The sequence below is a fragment of the Sinohyriopsis cumingii genome, chromosome 2 (assembly GCF_028554795.1).
Source record: "Sinohyriopsis cumingii isolate HCF-2022 chromosome 2, ASM2855479v2, whole genome shotgun sequence".
NCBI classification, from domain to species: domain Eukaryota; kingdom Metazoa; phylum Mollusca; class Bivalvia; order Unionida; family Unionidae; genus Sinohyriopsis; species Sinohyriopsis cumingii.
The window spans coordinates 120,176,541-120,193,067 of record NC_142962.1 but is presented as its reverse complement, the minus strand read 5'-3'; the positions used below and the strand labels follow the sequence as shown (position 1 = coordinate 120,193,067).

The 16,527-nt window shown below is 34.0% G+C and overlaps 1 protein-coding gene across 2 annotated transcripts; it reads left to right on the top strand.

Moving 5' to 3' along the window:
• Positions 1 to 1,861: 1,861 nt before the first annotated feature.
• Positions 1,862 to 12,105, top strand: LOC149805700 (cholecystokinin receptor type A-like). 2 transcript variants are annotated; one of them, XM_089950351.1, is made up of 2 exons: positions 1,862 to 1,962; positions 7,630 to 12,105. In XM_089950351.1, the coding sequence occupies exons 1-2, from the start codon at positions 1,946 to 1,948 to the stop codon at positions 9,074 to 9,076; spliced, it is 1,464 nt and encodes a 487-aa protein (XP_089806477.1). In that variant the 5' UTR covers positions 1,862 to 1,945; the 3' UTR covers positions 9,077 to 12,105. The 2 variants fall into 2 exon arrangements, with proteins under 2 accessions (XP_089806477.1, XP_089806478.1); XM_089950352.1 differs by lacking the exon at positions 1,862 to 1,962 and adding an exon at positions 5,824 to 7,067.
• Positions 12,106 to 16,527: the final 4,422 nt, after the last annotated feature.

The following is a 16,527-nucleotide window of genomic DNA, read 5'->3' as shown; positions in this document are numbered from 1 at the left end:
TCTAAAGCCCAAAGTTATGAATAAAGGTCGAGGGTGGATATCTCCATTATTCTTTTCAAATCGGCAAGAAACACGATATCTGACGGTGGCATCATGATATTCAACTCCAATGTGTAACCACGTTTGACTGGTCTCAATTTTGTAGGATTGCAAGAAATGCTGTTCCTAATGCATTGGAACCAGATCATGCACAAAACGCTGCTAACAATAGGTACGTTGACATCAGTAATGATCTGTTTTCTTAGAACCGATGTCATTATAACTGGTCCCCCCGTCATAAATTGAAATACTATCAGGGTACAAAAGCTGACACATAAGCCATTTGACAAAACATTGTCTAATATTGACGAGTGAAGTAAGGAGATTTCTGTCGGCCGAAGACGTAAAAATTTTCCATTTAAGTTGGGTAAACAATAACCGGAGCTCTCAAACATGAGTGGCAGCAAAGTCATATCATTGGCTGACCAAGCCAATTACCAAGATGCGGCTACAAAATATAAAGACGAAAATGTTTCAGCACTAGGAGAACTTATAGAAATGGAGAGTAGTTCCCAAAACGATGTGGATAAATGGGATCTCAAAATAAGCGACAAAATGCCAAATCTTCTAAAAATGATCAACAACCGTGTCATATCTTTAGCAGAGTCAGTCTATGCCAAAGACAAAAAAGATGTATGGAGTGTGATAAGCGAGCAAGTCGGTGTTACTGATTTCGATATGATAAAAAGGGTTCTGAAACAGAGGATACCATGACAGGCGTCCTCTCATAGTGGCAACACAATCGTTTCTTTGACAGACCTGGCCGAGACCAATGGCATGGCAACACATCATACCATATTCGCCTATTAATTATCTGGATAACATTCTAAAGAGTCAAAGGCGTCAAATGGTTATTAACGTCGGACACACTATAACCGACACTCTCAACATGAGGCGCACCAAAACTCGTGATATAATCAGTCCCAGTCTATATTCCTGACTTTGACTCAAAATGATGCAGATGGTCACATTTCGTCAAACCTTCTTAGAAAATAATCAAAGTTAAAAACAACGTGGTCTTATTACGAGATTAATTTCCAGCATTGATAAAATAGGCTATATATGCCAGCTCTGCGTTGCGTATACTATTGGACCACCGAGTTAATGTGTTTAGCAGCCTCTTGTCAGCTGTTTAAATAAAAAAAAATTATACCTTTTAACCTAAGTTGAAAATCTTGTTCTAGATTGAAAGTGGCGAATTACACTAAATTTTTCGATTGGGCGAAAACTATAAATATTAGTTTATTTGCTCCAAATAATAGAAACAGGAAATATTCTAGCTCATACATTCAACTTCGATAATATCGGAGGAGGCGGCCTCACGACACTCGTATCACGTGGCATTGAGATTTTTGATAAATATTATACATTTTTGTTAATCAGGAATTAAAACAATATATGGTCATCTTATATCAGTGACATCTATATTCAATTGATGCACTTACTGAGAAGTTTTGAACTAAACCTTTCACTAGTTGCGAGCACAAATAAATCATCTCTGTTTAAAAAGCCTCATTTTTTTCCCCAGGTACAAAAATATTTTTCCCTCCTCTTTTTGATGGTGCATTCTTTCTCCCTGCCCTTAAAACTGTTTTCTTCACTGCTTCAAACATCCTGCGAGCCACATGTTTTTTTTCCACGCTGTTCCAAATGCCCAATGTTACCGCAATCGCACTGGTCGAAACAGATATGTTGTACATCTACTAGTAATTCAAGTGTTTATCGATGAAGCAATCTGCACCGGAAATCTGAGGATTAGTAAGTTCAAACACGGGATATAACGTTTCACAGTCGGTTCCTGTTGCATTCCTAATCTGAAGCCAGTAAGAAGAGACTCATCGGAGAAAGGACTCATATAATGTGAAATATCACGAGTTGTACTGACGTTTCTTCAAGTTCATTATATATGCACCGGTGTATTAAGTAAGTTGTCATAAATTGGTATACATTTTAAAAAGATTAGCTCTTAACTTATGTTTAAAGAATCGGAAAATAGTTTAATTTAAAATATGAAGGCCCTGGCATGATTATTTTCAGGTGGGGGGCGGGGTGGCAAACATATACTAGTTAGCTTTTAAGTTTTATGAAAGTAGGCCAAAACATCTTTAGATATGAAATCGCTGGTGGAGGTGGATCGTTTAAATTAAATAGATCTTTGTAATCGGTCCCCCTCTAAGTTTTTAAATCGACATTTTAAAGATAAAGATGAATACAAATACTCCCCTCACTTAGAGAAAATTGCTGAAAAAAATCATATGGCTAATAGAGTATTGTACTTTGTTATTACAAGGTGTACTTATGGACAAATCTCATAAAGTATGCACTGCACTGTCATTTCAAAAAAATGCTGATTATGACGTGGTTAAGGAATGTATATTGAAGGGTTATGAGTTGTTAACTGACTCATATCGAGAAAAGATTATGAATTGTAGAAAAGAAACGGGACAAGCCAGTTTCGAATTTGCAAGGGATACATATTAACTATTTGAAAGGTGGTGTACAGCCAAGAAGGGAGAAAATAGATTACAACAACCTCAGAATGCTCAGATTAATTGACGAGTTCAAGAATTGTATCCAAAGTGATATCAAGGTCTATCTTGATTAGCAATAGGTGGAAATCTTCATAATGCCGCAAGAACAGCTGATTATTATTCCATGATTCACAAAATTTCGATTGTCAATAAGTATTCATCTCAACAGTATTTTGGTAAGAAAAAGTCCTCTCAGTCTGATATGAGTACATCCAAATCTCAATATGGCACAATATTTAAATATCAAACAGCTGATAAGAATGAACATAAATCCTTATCTCTTCCTTCGTGCACTTGTTTTAAAAGGAAAGGGCAAGTCATTTGTGATTGTTACAGGATGAAAAATATGCAACAGAACAAAAAAGACAGAGCTGTCCCAAATGCTCTTATTTCAAAGAGGTCAAGTTCATAGTTTAGTTCTGAAATCAATACATTGGTTGAATCAAACAAACTCTAGTCTGATTCTATACGGGAGAAGTATGACTCATTTATATCGAAAGGTTCTCTATTACTTATTGGTAATTCTGACAGATTGCTCCCGATTGCAGGAATACTTGAGCTTCTAAGTTTTAAATGATCAGGTACTTTTCCTTTGCCTGGGAAGTCTTCTTCTGTGATAGTGTTCCTATTCAGGGAGTAGAGTGCGGCACTGTCAATATTCCGTTTGATTGTGTCCAATTGGTATGGTCTATATAATTGAGATGAAAACATCGACGACCTCACTCATTGACAATGATACCTGGAAAAATCACTTGGGAGCCAATTTCAGGACATTCTGGCGCATGGACCAGTTAAACCTTTATAAATTAAGGTCAATGTATCTCTAATTCCCAATTTCTGTTAGTAAAAAGAAAAAGCATCTGATGTGATGTTTTGAGATACTTTGCTTAAATATTTTAAATAAATGCTGAACCTATGACACATTTGATGAATAAGAAAAGCAATTTTCATTTGTCTGACGAATGTCAGAATGCTTTTGATAAAGTAAAGGCCATTCTTAAGAGTACACATGTTCTCTCAGCTCCAAATTTCTGTCAACTATTTAAAATGTCAGTTGATGCATGTGAGGTAGGACCCATATCCTGTTCATTTTATTGTTTTAGGTTGTTATATAAGGTTGTAGTAAACGAATTTGTTAACTCCCGTTTTAAGTTCAGTCTGTATAATCGTTTTCTGTTGTGCTCATATATGGTTTGAAAAGAACCATTTATATACATTATTCATTGGAATTACTAAGTGCCCATTGACTAAAGCGCTATCTTGGGGATATCTGAAACTTATTCAAGGGACATTCTGGATTATATCATATTGATGCATCCAGACTGATGGGACATCAACCTATTGAAGTCCTTTGTTTCTGCGTAACATTCAGTATTAGAATTCATTTAGAGCATTCTATTCGTTTGGACTTGAGGTACAACATTTAGCGTTATTTGGGATTTAATTCACAATACTGTAAATTACATATAAATTTTCACATAGCAACTTGGATAAATAAACTGTTTGTTAATTTTACTAAACGTGCTGGTTTTGCTTCCTTGTAAAAATTAAGGCCATATAGTCGTAGCATATAATTCTTCCAACATTGTATATGTTTAATATTTTGGTTCGTCGTTACTGATACGTTCATGATATAAAGGCAACAAGAAGTGATGCTAATTATATTTGGATTTAATTATCAAGTCAAAGTTTATATTTTAACGTACAACTAGTACAAGTGATACTGAGGGTAAATGTTAATTGGGTGACAATTTTCAACATGGAGATATCATTGCGAATATTGCATATCGTCGGTATGCTGTTGTCTTAAGCAACCTTACAGGTAGTATATCATTGTCAAATCAACAAAACTAAATCAAAATAATTCATTATAATTAACAACTATGTTAAGAGGACTGATTATTTTTATAAATGGGAACCATTTTTGAATTAACATAGAATAGAGCATATATGTACTTAGAGATACGTGACTGGTTAATGATGTAAAGTAAAATTTCAAAGCTATAAAAGTATGATCATTTTTTATTGATGAAATTTCAGTTCTTGTACTGACGTGATATTGTAACATTCATCACTGATATTAGCACCGATTCTATAGCCGCGGAACTGAAAAACGCATGTTTCAAACACACGTAGACTCAAAAATGCAGCGGCTGGTATGTTTTTGCTTGTATACAGAAACCTGCATCAAGGATACTGAGAAATATAGGTTTCATCATGAGCATTCAGAAATTCGAAGGTTATGAATTTGTAAGATCATGATGTTTCTGTAGGTTTCCAATGAAAGTTGTTATAGTATCGTGAGTCCTATAGAGAACCACAGCTTTCCAATTATTCCACACATATATGTACAATTCAGTTTACTATTGATGCAACATTCCGGTTTTATTTGTGGACAGTAAGCAATATGGACACATCTCGTGTAACTCGGAATGATTTCCATTGAGATGTTAAACAATTTCAGGTATGTCAACTGTTACCATAAATAGGGTAGGTATGTTATGTAGATTTGATTATATTGGGTAGGGTGGGGTGGGGGTTCTGCATTAGTGAATATATATGCGACCCAATAAATACATTTAAGACAGTTTATTATTTTTAGAGTACTTGTGGTCACCAATTTTATATTACCTGGCTATGTTTTGATCACTTAGATCTCTATCACAATGGTTGATGCTGATGACCCCTCATGATTGTATCATACCAACTGCGAATGTTTTGGAACTTCATATTCTGTATTTTATCTGGCTTTTCCGACCTTCATTTATTGTTAAAGTATATGTGATTTTGAGACATTACTTTGGGCTTGTAATTATGTTTGTATTTGAGTGATGGATCTAATGATTTGTTGTGAACTATTTTTCTCACCGAGACTCCAAGTGTCGAGGTTAATTAATAGTAGTACTGGTTTATTATAGCTGGAGAAAGATGTTGAAAATGCATAATAGAATCTCGTGCATAATTAAAAATTCTTTTTTAGATTGTCACGGCAGTATATTTTATATACGATCGGTTCTTTCTGACAAACACAAATGCGTGGGATGAAGTGCGAATGTGTGTGTGTGTGTATATATATATATATATATATATATATATATATATATATATATATATATATATATATATATATATATATATATATATATTAGGAGACAGGAACAGTCGGTATTTGTAAGAACCTAGTCGAAAATATACGTAGATGTTCAAAGTTAATCTAATGACAAATCTCTGATATTGTACGTTCTTAAAATATTTGTGGCATTACTTTGTATAGCAATATTTGTACAATCTCCACGCTTTTAGCTGAGACATTCTGATATCAACCATTTGTCTGAATTCGTCGATCAGGAAAATGCATCAGATGGCAGCAAAGTATCAATTGGTATTCAGTATGAAGGTTGACAGTGTCAGTGCCCATATTTTACAAAGGATTGATATATAGCTTAAGTCAACATAGTCAGGCATGGATGGACCGACTTGTACATATTGCATAACTGGCGTTTGTAGCACTGACCTAATTGCATTATGCATATGTAGGTAGGTAGGTAGGTATGCATGAGGCTTAATGGCACGACAACACAATACTGGCTACGTAGTACACTCGTAAAACTATCATGTGTATGGCGGTGTGGTAATGAATTTATTTGTGATTTGTATACATTCATAATCAAGATTTAATAGCTACAGGGGTCCGTTAGATACATGTCAGAGGTAGGATAGATACATTCCAGAGGTAGGACAGATACTTTCCAGAGGTCCAATAGATGTATTCCAGGGACCCGATAGATACATTCCAGAAGCCAGATAGGTATATTTCAGACCCCATAGATACATCCAGAGGCTAGATGGATGCATTCCAGAGGCACAAAAGATACATTCTAAATTTAAATTTGCATGGTTGAATCATTTTGTCTGAGTAAACACCACAACATGGATTTGAAGGCAAGCACAGTTTAATTGGTGTGACCATCGAAAGCTTTACGTCCTTTATTGTATCCTGTATTAAAAGCAACACATCTCCTATAAGTCATGCCCATGTGCTAACCACACTTTTACTGTGAAAGAGAAATGTGTGTGTGTGTATTCACTACGCCGATTTGTTTGTGGAAAGACGATTTATAAATTATAATTAAACTGTGTCATTGTTGGAAACAAATTGCATTAATATTGATTAATTATAATTAAACTGTGTAATTGTTTGAAACATATTGCATTCATAGACCGAGTCCAGTTTTTACTAGAATTATACATTCAGTTGTTAGACTCTGAGCGTTATTAAAATGTATTAAACAGGCACTTCAGGGCGCCTTTTCTTAGCTCAATATCCACATGTATTTTTAAGCCTAAGCTATGTATTTGGACAATGCTGTTTGAGTGGAAGGTTAATATGAATCCCGAATCGAAACAATGGAATTATCCGAAACCGCAAGGTTGGAGCGTGGAAAAGTCTTCCATAATAGAAACGACATTGTATTGAACCTTACCCGCATCAAATCGGTATGTACAATAATATAGTTAGATACACGTTATCGTTTTACCGCTGACTTCAAAGAAAAACAAAACTGAGACCGCGAGAGTGTGGATCACGCGAGAAAGGATTGTGAGAAGTGACCAAGTACAACGTCCTCTTTATAAACACCTTAATTTGAACTCGGGTGACATTTTATTAATCAAACGTAATGTGTTTAATTGTTATATCCGAGAAAATAAATAATATTCCTATAGATTTCATGCGGGTAGTTCTCACTGGAATGTTGCTTAGTACATCCTTCATTTGGCTCTTTTGGCGAAAGCAGAATTTTCGATATGGGATACTCTCAGACCTTTCGCATCTACACGTATGGCTACTCATATTTATCACCGTATATCTGACTTGTACTGTCAGAGACTAAATTTAAATATTTTCTCGATTCGGATGACATTTAGAGCTCCAATACGTTAGTAATAACAAAAAGGACCTAAAGAACCAAAAAACAAACCCTCAAAACAAAATAAAACAACACATTTGTAAGAAATTCATATATTTTAAAATGATTAATTAATTTTACATATGTTTTAGAACAGACTGCAATGTCCAAGAAGAAAATATGGATACTCTGATTCCTGATATTCAAAACCAGTCCGAGCATCTTCCTCTGACAACTCTCAAGGAAATTAATGATTCAGAAGCAAAGATTCTGGTCCCAGTCACTGTGTTCTACGTCATCGTTATGGTGCTTGGACTCCTTGGGAATACATCAGTTATCATCGTCCACAAAGTAAGACCCACCAGAATATATATAGTCTGTCTGGCTGCACTGGATATTGCAGTATGTGTTGTAGGAATTCCATATCACGTTTTCGATTTAATGAATCCCTACACGTACTTTTATCCCATTGTTTGTAAACTATTGACCTTCCTTATGACACTACCAATGACTGCGTCTATGTTCATGCTCGTAATAGTCGCTATTGATAGATATATGAAATTGTGCAAACCGCTCAGAAACCAGCAGACCAACCTGGAATCTGTACGTACGTGTTTAATAGCAATTTCATGTTCTCTGGTAGTGGCATCGCCATACATACTGATATATGGACACAACACAAAACATATTGAAATAAGAAATATTACGGGTTCTCAGTGCTTCTTTGATGACAGTTTTGCAGATACCCCATTTCCGATAGTGTACACAGGATTTACACTACTAATCTTCGTAATTATTACATTAGTTCTCATTGTGCTTTACATCTTGATCTGGCGATCTGTGACAAAACAGGAAAAGTACTACGATAAATTGTTCAAATCTGCAGATGCGAATAACAGAAGATTAGACATCGAATCCATATTTTTAACGTTATCCTTCTGTATGAGAGTACGAGATAAACATCATACTGCTGTTGAAAGTGATGAATCAAAATCATGCGCAACACAAATGAAACCTGTTGAAGAATTAGAGGTGAATGGGAATGACATACGTCATTCATGCCAGAAGCTTACTCTAAATTCACCTGAGAGAATACCAAGGGTGGATATTGAAAGTCGTGCGAAGAGTAATTTCTGTGAAGAAAATGGATGTGTGTCAAAAGAAAATACTCACTGTTCAAATGTGGTAGAAGTAAAAGGATATACTAAAAAAGCAAGTTTAATACGATTCCTGTCTGGGTCTGCAATACAATCTCGATCACAATCAGATAATGCGAATTATAACTCAGTCACACAACACAACCATCACCACAGAACCAAACTAACAAAGATAATGTTTAATATTACATTTGTGTTTATCGTGACGTATCTACCTTCATTCGGTATTTCGCTTCTGAATGCCACTGTCAAAACCTTCTGGGATGACATGAGCAACTTGGAGAGAATTCTGTGTGATTTTCTTCTTCGTTTCTACCTCTTAAACACCATGGCAAAACCACTTATCTACATCGTCTGGGATAGCAGATTTAGAAGGAAATGTATTCGATTATTCAAGATACCTGTATGCCGTTCTGCTTCTACGACGGACGAGGACATGTAAACCTACGCGAATAAAAACGTTATGATTTGAACAAGCGTTTTATCCAGTGAAATAATTGCTGAGTAACAGAATACATTTAAGTATATATTGAAACTTGTAAGAAAATGTTAGGAGTTATAAACATTTGAAACTACACTTATGATATAGAGAAAATTGTGGAAGTATACTAACTTGTGTGAACAAAGTTATGACTGTTGTGATTTACCACTATCAGCGTTAAATATGCACGTGCATATTGGTTTAAAAGGCTGTAATATTTAAGTGTTTTAGGTCCAATGCATGGAATGAATCCAGTAGATATAAAAGCAGTTGTCAGCTTTCAGATCAGTACAAAAGAAATGTGTCTAATTCCTGTGATCACTACGTGGTTCGTTTTATTGTATTAGGTGGTATTCTGTGTAGTGCGTTCTTTATATGATCCCTTCCATTTAGCTGTCTTATGTATATTTACTTTTGTTGGCATGTGCTCTATGCAATACTGTCTTAATATTTTCTTGTCCATACGTACTTCATGTGACATGTGCTCTATGTAATACCGTCTTAACATATTCTTGTCTCTGTGTTTGTATATTTTTGCATATGTTTGTTCTTGTATACGGCGTCATTGTATTTGTTCTTTTTTCTGTTCTTACTGCCTTACAATTTCTTCTAAGTTATAATGATTGTCTCTTTTTTGACGTAATTCTGTTTTTTTATATACTGTTGTCATGCGTATATCTCACCTTTATATATACTTGTTTTCACAATTGATAAGTTATCTAACAAGATGTGGTTAATCTCGACCCCCAAATTATATGTACAATTTGATAGATTTGGGGATTCAAATTAGGATCAGTGGTTGGTGGTGATGCTTCCTGTGCGATAGGGAAGGAACATGCTAAAGCGTCCGGTAGAGAGGTCAACATTTTGTCAAAATAAATCATTAATTTTAAGCCAGCATTCGATAGTAATTCTTTCACGACAGACACGGATAACATCTGTTTACTACTATGGTTGTAGAATAAAAAAGATGTGTCGACTGTACTGAAAAGTGTGGAATATAACAAAAAGCAGTCAAAGAGCTAGTATGAAGGCACCATCAATATACTCAAGCAGAGAACACAATGAATACAAAATTAATCAAGATTATTTATGATAACAAAAGCCTGAAATGCTAATTTGATATTTGAGGAAGATGAAGTTACGAAGGCTTTCTTTAACTGATTATGCCGATAAGAAATTTATACTGGTCTCGCTGTGTGAATTATTGCGAACTTCGTATCAAATCAAATCAAACAATCTGCTACATTTCTTGGAACTTGCTCGATAAATCTTGCCTTATATATAAGCACATACTAGAAAGGACAGGATATATTCGCTTATTTGACGTCCAAGTTTTTAAACGTAGAGATGATTTGCGGGGATTGTTGGTTCTCCCCAACCTCCGCCATATAAAACATACCACGTGTAAGGATAAGTTAAAATAGTTCATTATTAATTGTCCAAGAAAATAATACATGAAATAAATAATTGTGTTAGATATACCCATGCAGAATCATTGTCATTTGGTGGAAACACTTGAAATAAGCATTAATTAGCAGCAAGGTCGATTTGTAACCAGCCGTATTGTTTACTCGTACTGTTTGTTCTAAGATAATCGTTACATGTTGTTAGTACTGTGTAAATACCAATATATGAATACATGAACACAAATATACTAGTTTCATATGCAGATGGCTTTTCTGAGACTATGTTAAGTTCGATGTATTACAAAACAAATGTTCTGTATCATTCACATTATGTACAACGTTCAATGTATTTCACGATGTCTGCCATCTTTGTTTTGGAGGCACTTTATGTACTGGAGGCACCTCCAATGTGTCATATCATTGGTTTACATTGTTTCAATGCTGTAAATCACACATATACTAGTTTCATATGCAGATGGATATTCTGAGACTATGTTAAGTTCGATGTATTACAAAACAAATGTTCTGTATCATTCACATTATGTACAACGTTCAATGTATTTCACGATGTCCGCCATCTTTGTTTTGGAGGCAATTTACGTATTGGAGGCACCTCAGATTTCCACTACGCGGTATATGCAGTCATTATTGAACAGCAATAAACAGTTGATATAACTAGTTTTTAAGTAGAATAAGTTATGCTCAACAAAAAAATAATGAACTTACCTTCACCTGCGAGGATAACGCATTAGGATGGTGCATGTTCTAATTTTCCTGCACCACCAACTTGTTTGGAGGCCAATGTTAACTGTTTATACGTGTGACACAAGGATTCTAGTGTTTGACCATACGTTTGCGATCAAGATTGTAATAATATAATTAGCATTTAATGTTTGTTTTGTATCTCAATAATTTAACGATATTTAGTATTTATTCAGTCTTAAATACTTGCTAACAATATGTACTATTTTGGCGGAGTGTTACACTGTGTAGTGCAACCGAAGGTTATAAATATGGGTGTCGCGCAAACCGGTCAGTTTCCCTTCAACCGGCATCGGGTTCGTATACAACTACAATATATTATCGGCTTCCAAAAGTGATCGGGAATGTTATCATTCTCTAAGTAGAAATAATAATATTAGAAAATATACATTCATTTATGCAATATAAAAATTTAATAATAAATTTATGTACTAAGGAAAATCAAAGCCAAAGATAAAGTGTTGAATATTCTTACGTAGGGATATAGGGCCTCCATAACGCTATTTCAGTACATTTGTATGACTTTATATTTTTATCGTAAAAGAAATGGTCACCCGTTTCGCCTGTTAATTCTATTTATTTGAATCCGTTTGTATTGGGATTGTAATATTACCCCTATAAACATTATAAAAGTATTACAGTAAATTATATTTGATCAATATTCTTATTTAATACTAACTGTTGAGACTGCTGGTTATAAGTATATGTAAGTTCTGTTATACTAATTTATTTATTGACTAGGAAGAGAATATGTGAATTATATTATATTGAATTGTTTATTGACATGTTAAGACTAAAATAAATCCTCTATTTTTCTCATTCAAATTTTATGTTGTTTATTTACTTAGATAAATAATCTCCTTACGGATAAGTAGCTAGTATAAGAAGCCATTATTTCTACAGAGATTTCGTCTGTTATCAGACGACGTACTATGTACTATCAGTACATTATACTATTGCAACCAATTCAACGTCTCAGTTTGAGGATTGCCGAACCATCGAAACAGGAAGAAATTCTCTAAATATAAGGGAGCTTGCGCTGGGAAATTAACCCCGGGGTGGAGCACGTTACAATATATATATATATATATATATATATATATATATATATATATATATATATATATATATATATATAGCGACCCTGTTCTTCATGAAAGTAACAAAAAAGAGAGATAAAGAAAGTTTTATAAACACCAAATAATATATTTCCCAAAAATACAAAGTGAGAACTTAAAAAGAACATACAGTATTATGAATTAAATCTCATATAACCCCAATAATTCTATCACTGTCCTAATAAATAAAATTCTAATTAAATTCAAGTAGTGTTCGAAATAAGATCAAACGCTGTAGGTACCGGTGTTTCTGTAGTTTTGAATATACTAATGTACTCACAGTCCTTCAATTAATCACATGTCCTTGTCTGAATTTACTTTAATTCCAAACTATTGTTCTGAATAAGAATATTATTGAGCGCATATAATGAATAACTTCACCCAAATCAAAACCTAAACACAACAATACAATTATTCTATTTCTGATGCTATCCGAAAAAGGAATACTTTTTCAGGTAAACAAGGTGATATACGAACTAAGAAAGAAAATAGAGGCGGGATGTAGGTTCAAATGTCTTGTCCCGAAAATTCTAAGTTGTACAGAAATAAAATCTGTTACTAATATTATAAAAAAGAACATAAGAAACATCAGGTACAACAAGTTCTTCACATAGAAATTCCATTATCCTAGACCCAGACCCAAATAAACATGTTCAACTTTATCGATAATGATCCTACTGTTTAACCTACAAATGCAGAAAACGATAAGCTATTTATTATCTTGTTCACGGAATTAATGATCCTAGTGATCTACACAATGAACTTAATTTTAGACATGGTCAATTACAAATTAAAATTGTACATAACATATCATGATAAAAATAATAAAGAATACAATATATATATATATATATATATATATATATATATATATATATATATATATATATATGAGCATGGTCATCCTTTAAATCGTTCTAATATATGGTTTTACTTTACCTAAATGCTGAATACACTTTTAGCTACGGCCTTTTGGAACGCTTTGCTATTTTCAATTTATTCCATGTGTATTTTGTTCCAATGGTATCATGATATTGTACTATGGTTTTATGTCATGCAAATCTTGTTTGATTCAATGTCTCCATTTCTTTGATGTAATGTCGGTAAAAACTTTGAGTCTATGTTGAATTATCGTTTAAAACCATGCCGACTTTAATTTTTGAAGTAAACGCAGTGGCATTGGCATGAAAATCAGTGGAGATAAGTTTCTTCTTTTAGTTTTATGTGTTGTGTTAGCGAATTAAAGCAGACAGTAAAATTATAGGCAAAACATGGCTTCCATCGGCATGACATTCATCCTGAAAACAAGTTCGATTCGAGGCAAATGTTTACTTCTAATTTTGGTAAAAGAATTATTTTGTGAAAACAATGTTGCGCAGAAAAGATTGTTAAGTGTCAAAGATTTACTTCTGGTTTTGCTCTGCCATTTCAATGATGTATAAAGTGTCCTGTTTGTAATCACACTTTTCCGCTATGTTCAGAGCTGAAGATTCTTATTCGTGTTCATGGTGTTGCTTTATTCATATCAGTTTGATTATTTATATCTTATACTATACTTGTAATTCTTTAAATAAAGCTATTATATGTTAAATACTTTCCATAGCGTACTTTCAAGTATCGTCTTTTTTAAATGGAACGAACCAGATGCAATACTTAGAGAGATGATTATATTTTCGAAATGAATTAAGCCAATAAAATAAAAATGTAGACATTGAAAAGTTATCTTGTTTATCGCACCAGCTTATATTTGAACCAAGAAAAAAAAAACAGATAGCAAAAGTATGAAAAAAAAGGACCCCAACTCCGCACAACCGTCTTAAGAATTTCTCCAAGAATGAAATCCATAAATTGCTGGCATCCAGTTCGACATGCTGAGACGCTTTGGCAGGTATACAGGCCACATAACTAATTCTATAACATTATATGAAAACATGACAAATGCAGCAATGCAATTGTTAAGGTAAATTTAAGTCGGGTTCTTATAAAGAGTTGAATTTTCAATACAATTGTCCTGCAGAAGATAATATCATTGCAGTGTTCCTCCAACAGCGGAAATGTTTCAAGAGAATTTTTATCTTAAACTATTCCAAGTCTTCGTCAGGTTCGACGGGCAATTCCTTGGTATCTTCATGAGTACTCTTCAAAAAGATCAATAACTATCGATATTCTTTACTTTCCTCTCTGCTTTAGAAACGTGCCAACATGTGCCACAAAGCGGTTAAAATCAATCATGTACCAATGATGCGATGTCGATGAATTTGGAAGTGATACGAGTATGGTTACGCGAGTAGTCGTAATTGACTGTATTTGAGTTGTATTTATCGATGACACAATATTAAAACAAAAGAAACAATTGCTTATTCTAGTACGAGTCGGTAAATGAGACTAAACCCATAAAATGCACATGTAAGTAGAAACGATAAAGTTCATATCAAAATTGCTTTAGAAGAATGGTTTCCAGTTATGAAGCTGATTGTGATACCGTTATCCAAAGCATACTGGGTAGCAATAGACGATGCCTCTACACACACCAGCCTTTGAAACCTACACGATTTCACAAAAGTAATTCTACCTACTTAGGAAACAAATTGTGAATAATGCGTGGATGGCAAGGAAAGCAAATGGGCAAAGACATTAAACATTTTGAAACAAAAGCATCGTGGAAAGCGTTATAAACGTATAGACTACATTGTTTTTCAAACTAACAAGTTCCATAGAGATATGTTGGATGGATTTGTCGTCCTATTTAAAAAACGAATTTGCAATAGATGAAATGAAGAATAAATGTGCGAAAGAGTACAAAATATTGAAACTTAAGAACGTTTAAATGCAAAACTACATGTCTCATTTGCAGACAAGATTAATTGATATATTTTGCTAATTTCTGAACACACTGCGCTAGGCTTCTTCATTCACTGAATCGAAATGCTTCATTCTGAGATTATTTTGGCTGTGAAAGAATATTGACTTAAAATCTATATTCATTTATCCTTATCATTGTTTCACAATCCTTAGCATTTCGGCGAACGAATTACTGACAAGTAGTTAAATCGTGACCCCCCCCCACTCTAATATTTTGCTTCAAAATGTATATGTATACAATCAGAAACACACTAAATAGAAAGATATATTAGTTTATCGCAGTAACGGCAACTTGGATCAGATGAAAGCGGTTTGTCATGTACAAAACAACTCTGCACGGAAACAAAAATTTACTAGAGAGACCGCTTCAATGATGTTACTCTCGCCTTTTATCTTCGATCAGATAAGGACGGAAAAGCATAAACAGTCTTTCTGATAAGAAACTTTTGTTTCTACTTCCATTTAATGTCAAATGTATAAGCAACGAACGCCTGTATTAAGTTTCTTGATGCAGCTACGAGCATTTTACCTCTATGTCATTTTTTTACATATTATTAATGCAATGGGAGCCATCTGAAAAAAATTCGGTTTAGATTTTATTTTGTACCACTCCAAACCCACACCATCCGGTTACTCCAAACTGCGTTGTCTTCACAAGTGTGCACTTACTGGAAACTAAGTTTAAGGCTACCATCCCCGGAACAACAACATCATACCATAAGTGATAAGTCATAAGTGCCTGGAGTAAATTCTTAACTTCTGACATTTATATATCCCGCTGTTTACACCAACGACAGTCACAACATTGCAAGTAGTACGCGGTCTTGTTGTTTGCAAAGAGAAAAAAGTACAGATATGCATGCAAATTACATATAAACAAAAATACACATATGCAAAGAGATAGAAGGACAGACAGAAAAAAATTGAATAGAGAGGCCTTAGGCATTTGTTTTTCTACTTTTAAGACAGCAGTCTACCGGGTATCCGGTTAAGTGGATATTGATTTGAAAGTGACTTATTAGAAACATGGTACAATTGCCGGGCTAGCACTGATCACAACAATCAGTTCCATAATTTTAAAAAATTAGTTATTTTCAGAACAAAAAACAAAACAAAGTAGTAAAATATCGATCTTGCAGACGATAAAATCTTATTATATTTTTTCTTTCCATTCTGAGGTTAACATGATGCTCATTGTAAAAAGAAGATGGAGTGACATGCGTCGAGAAAGCATTCTCACCAAAATGGACTGGAAAATGAC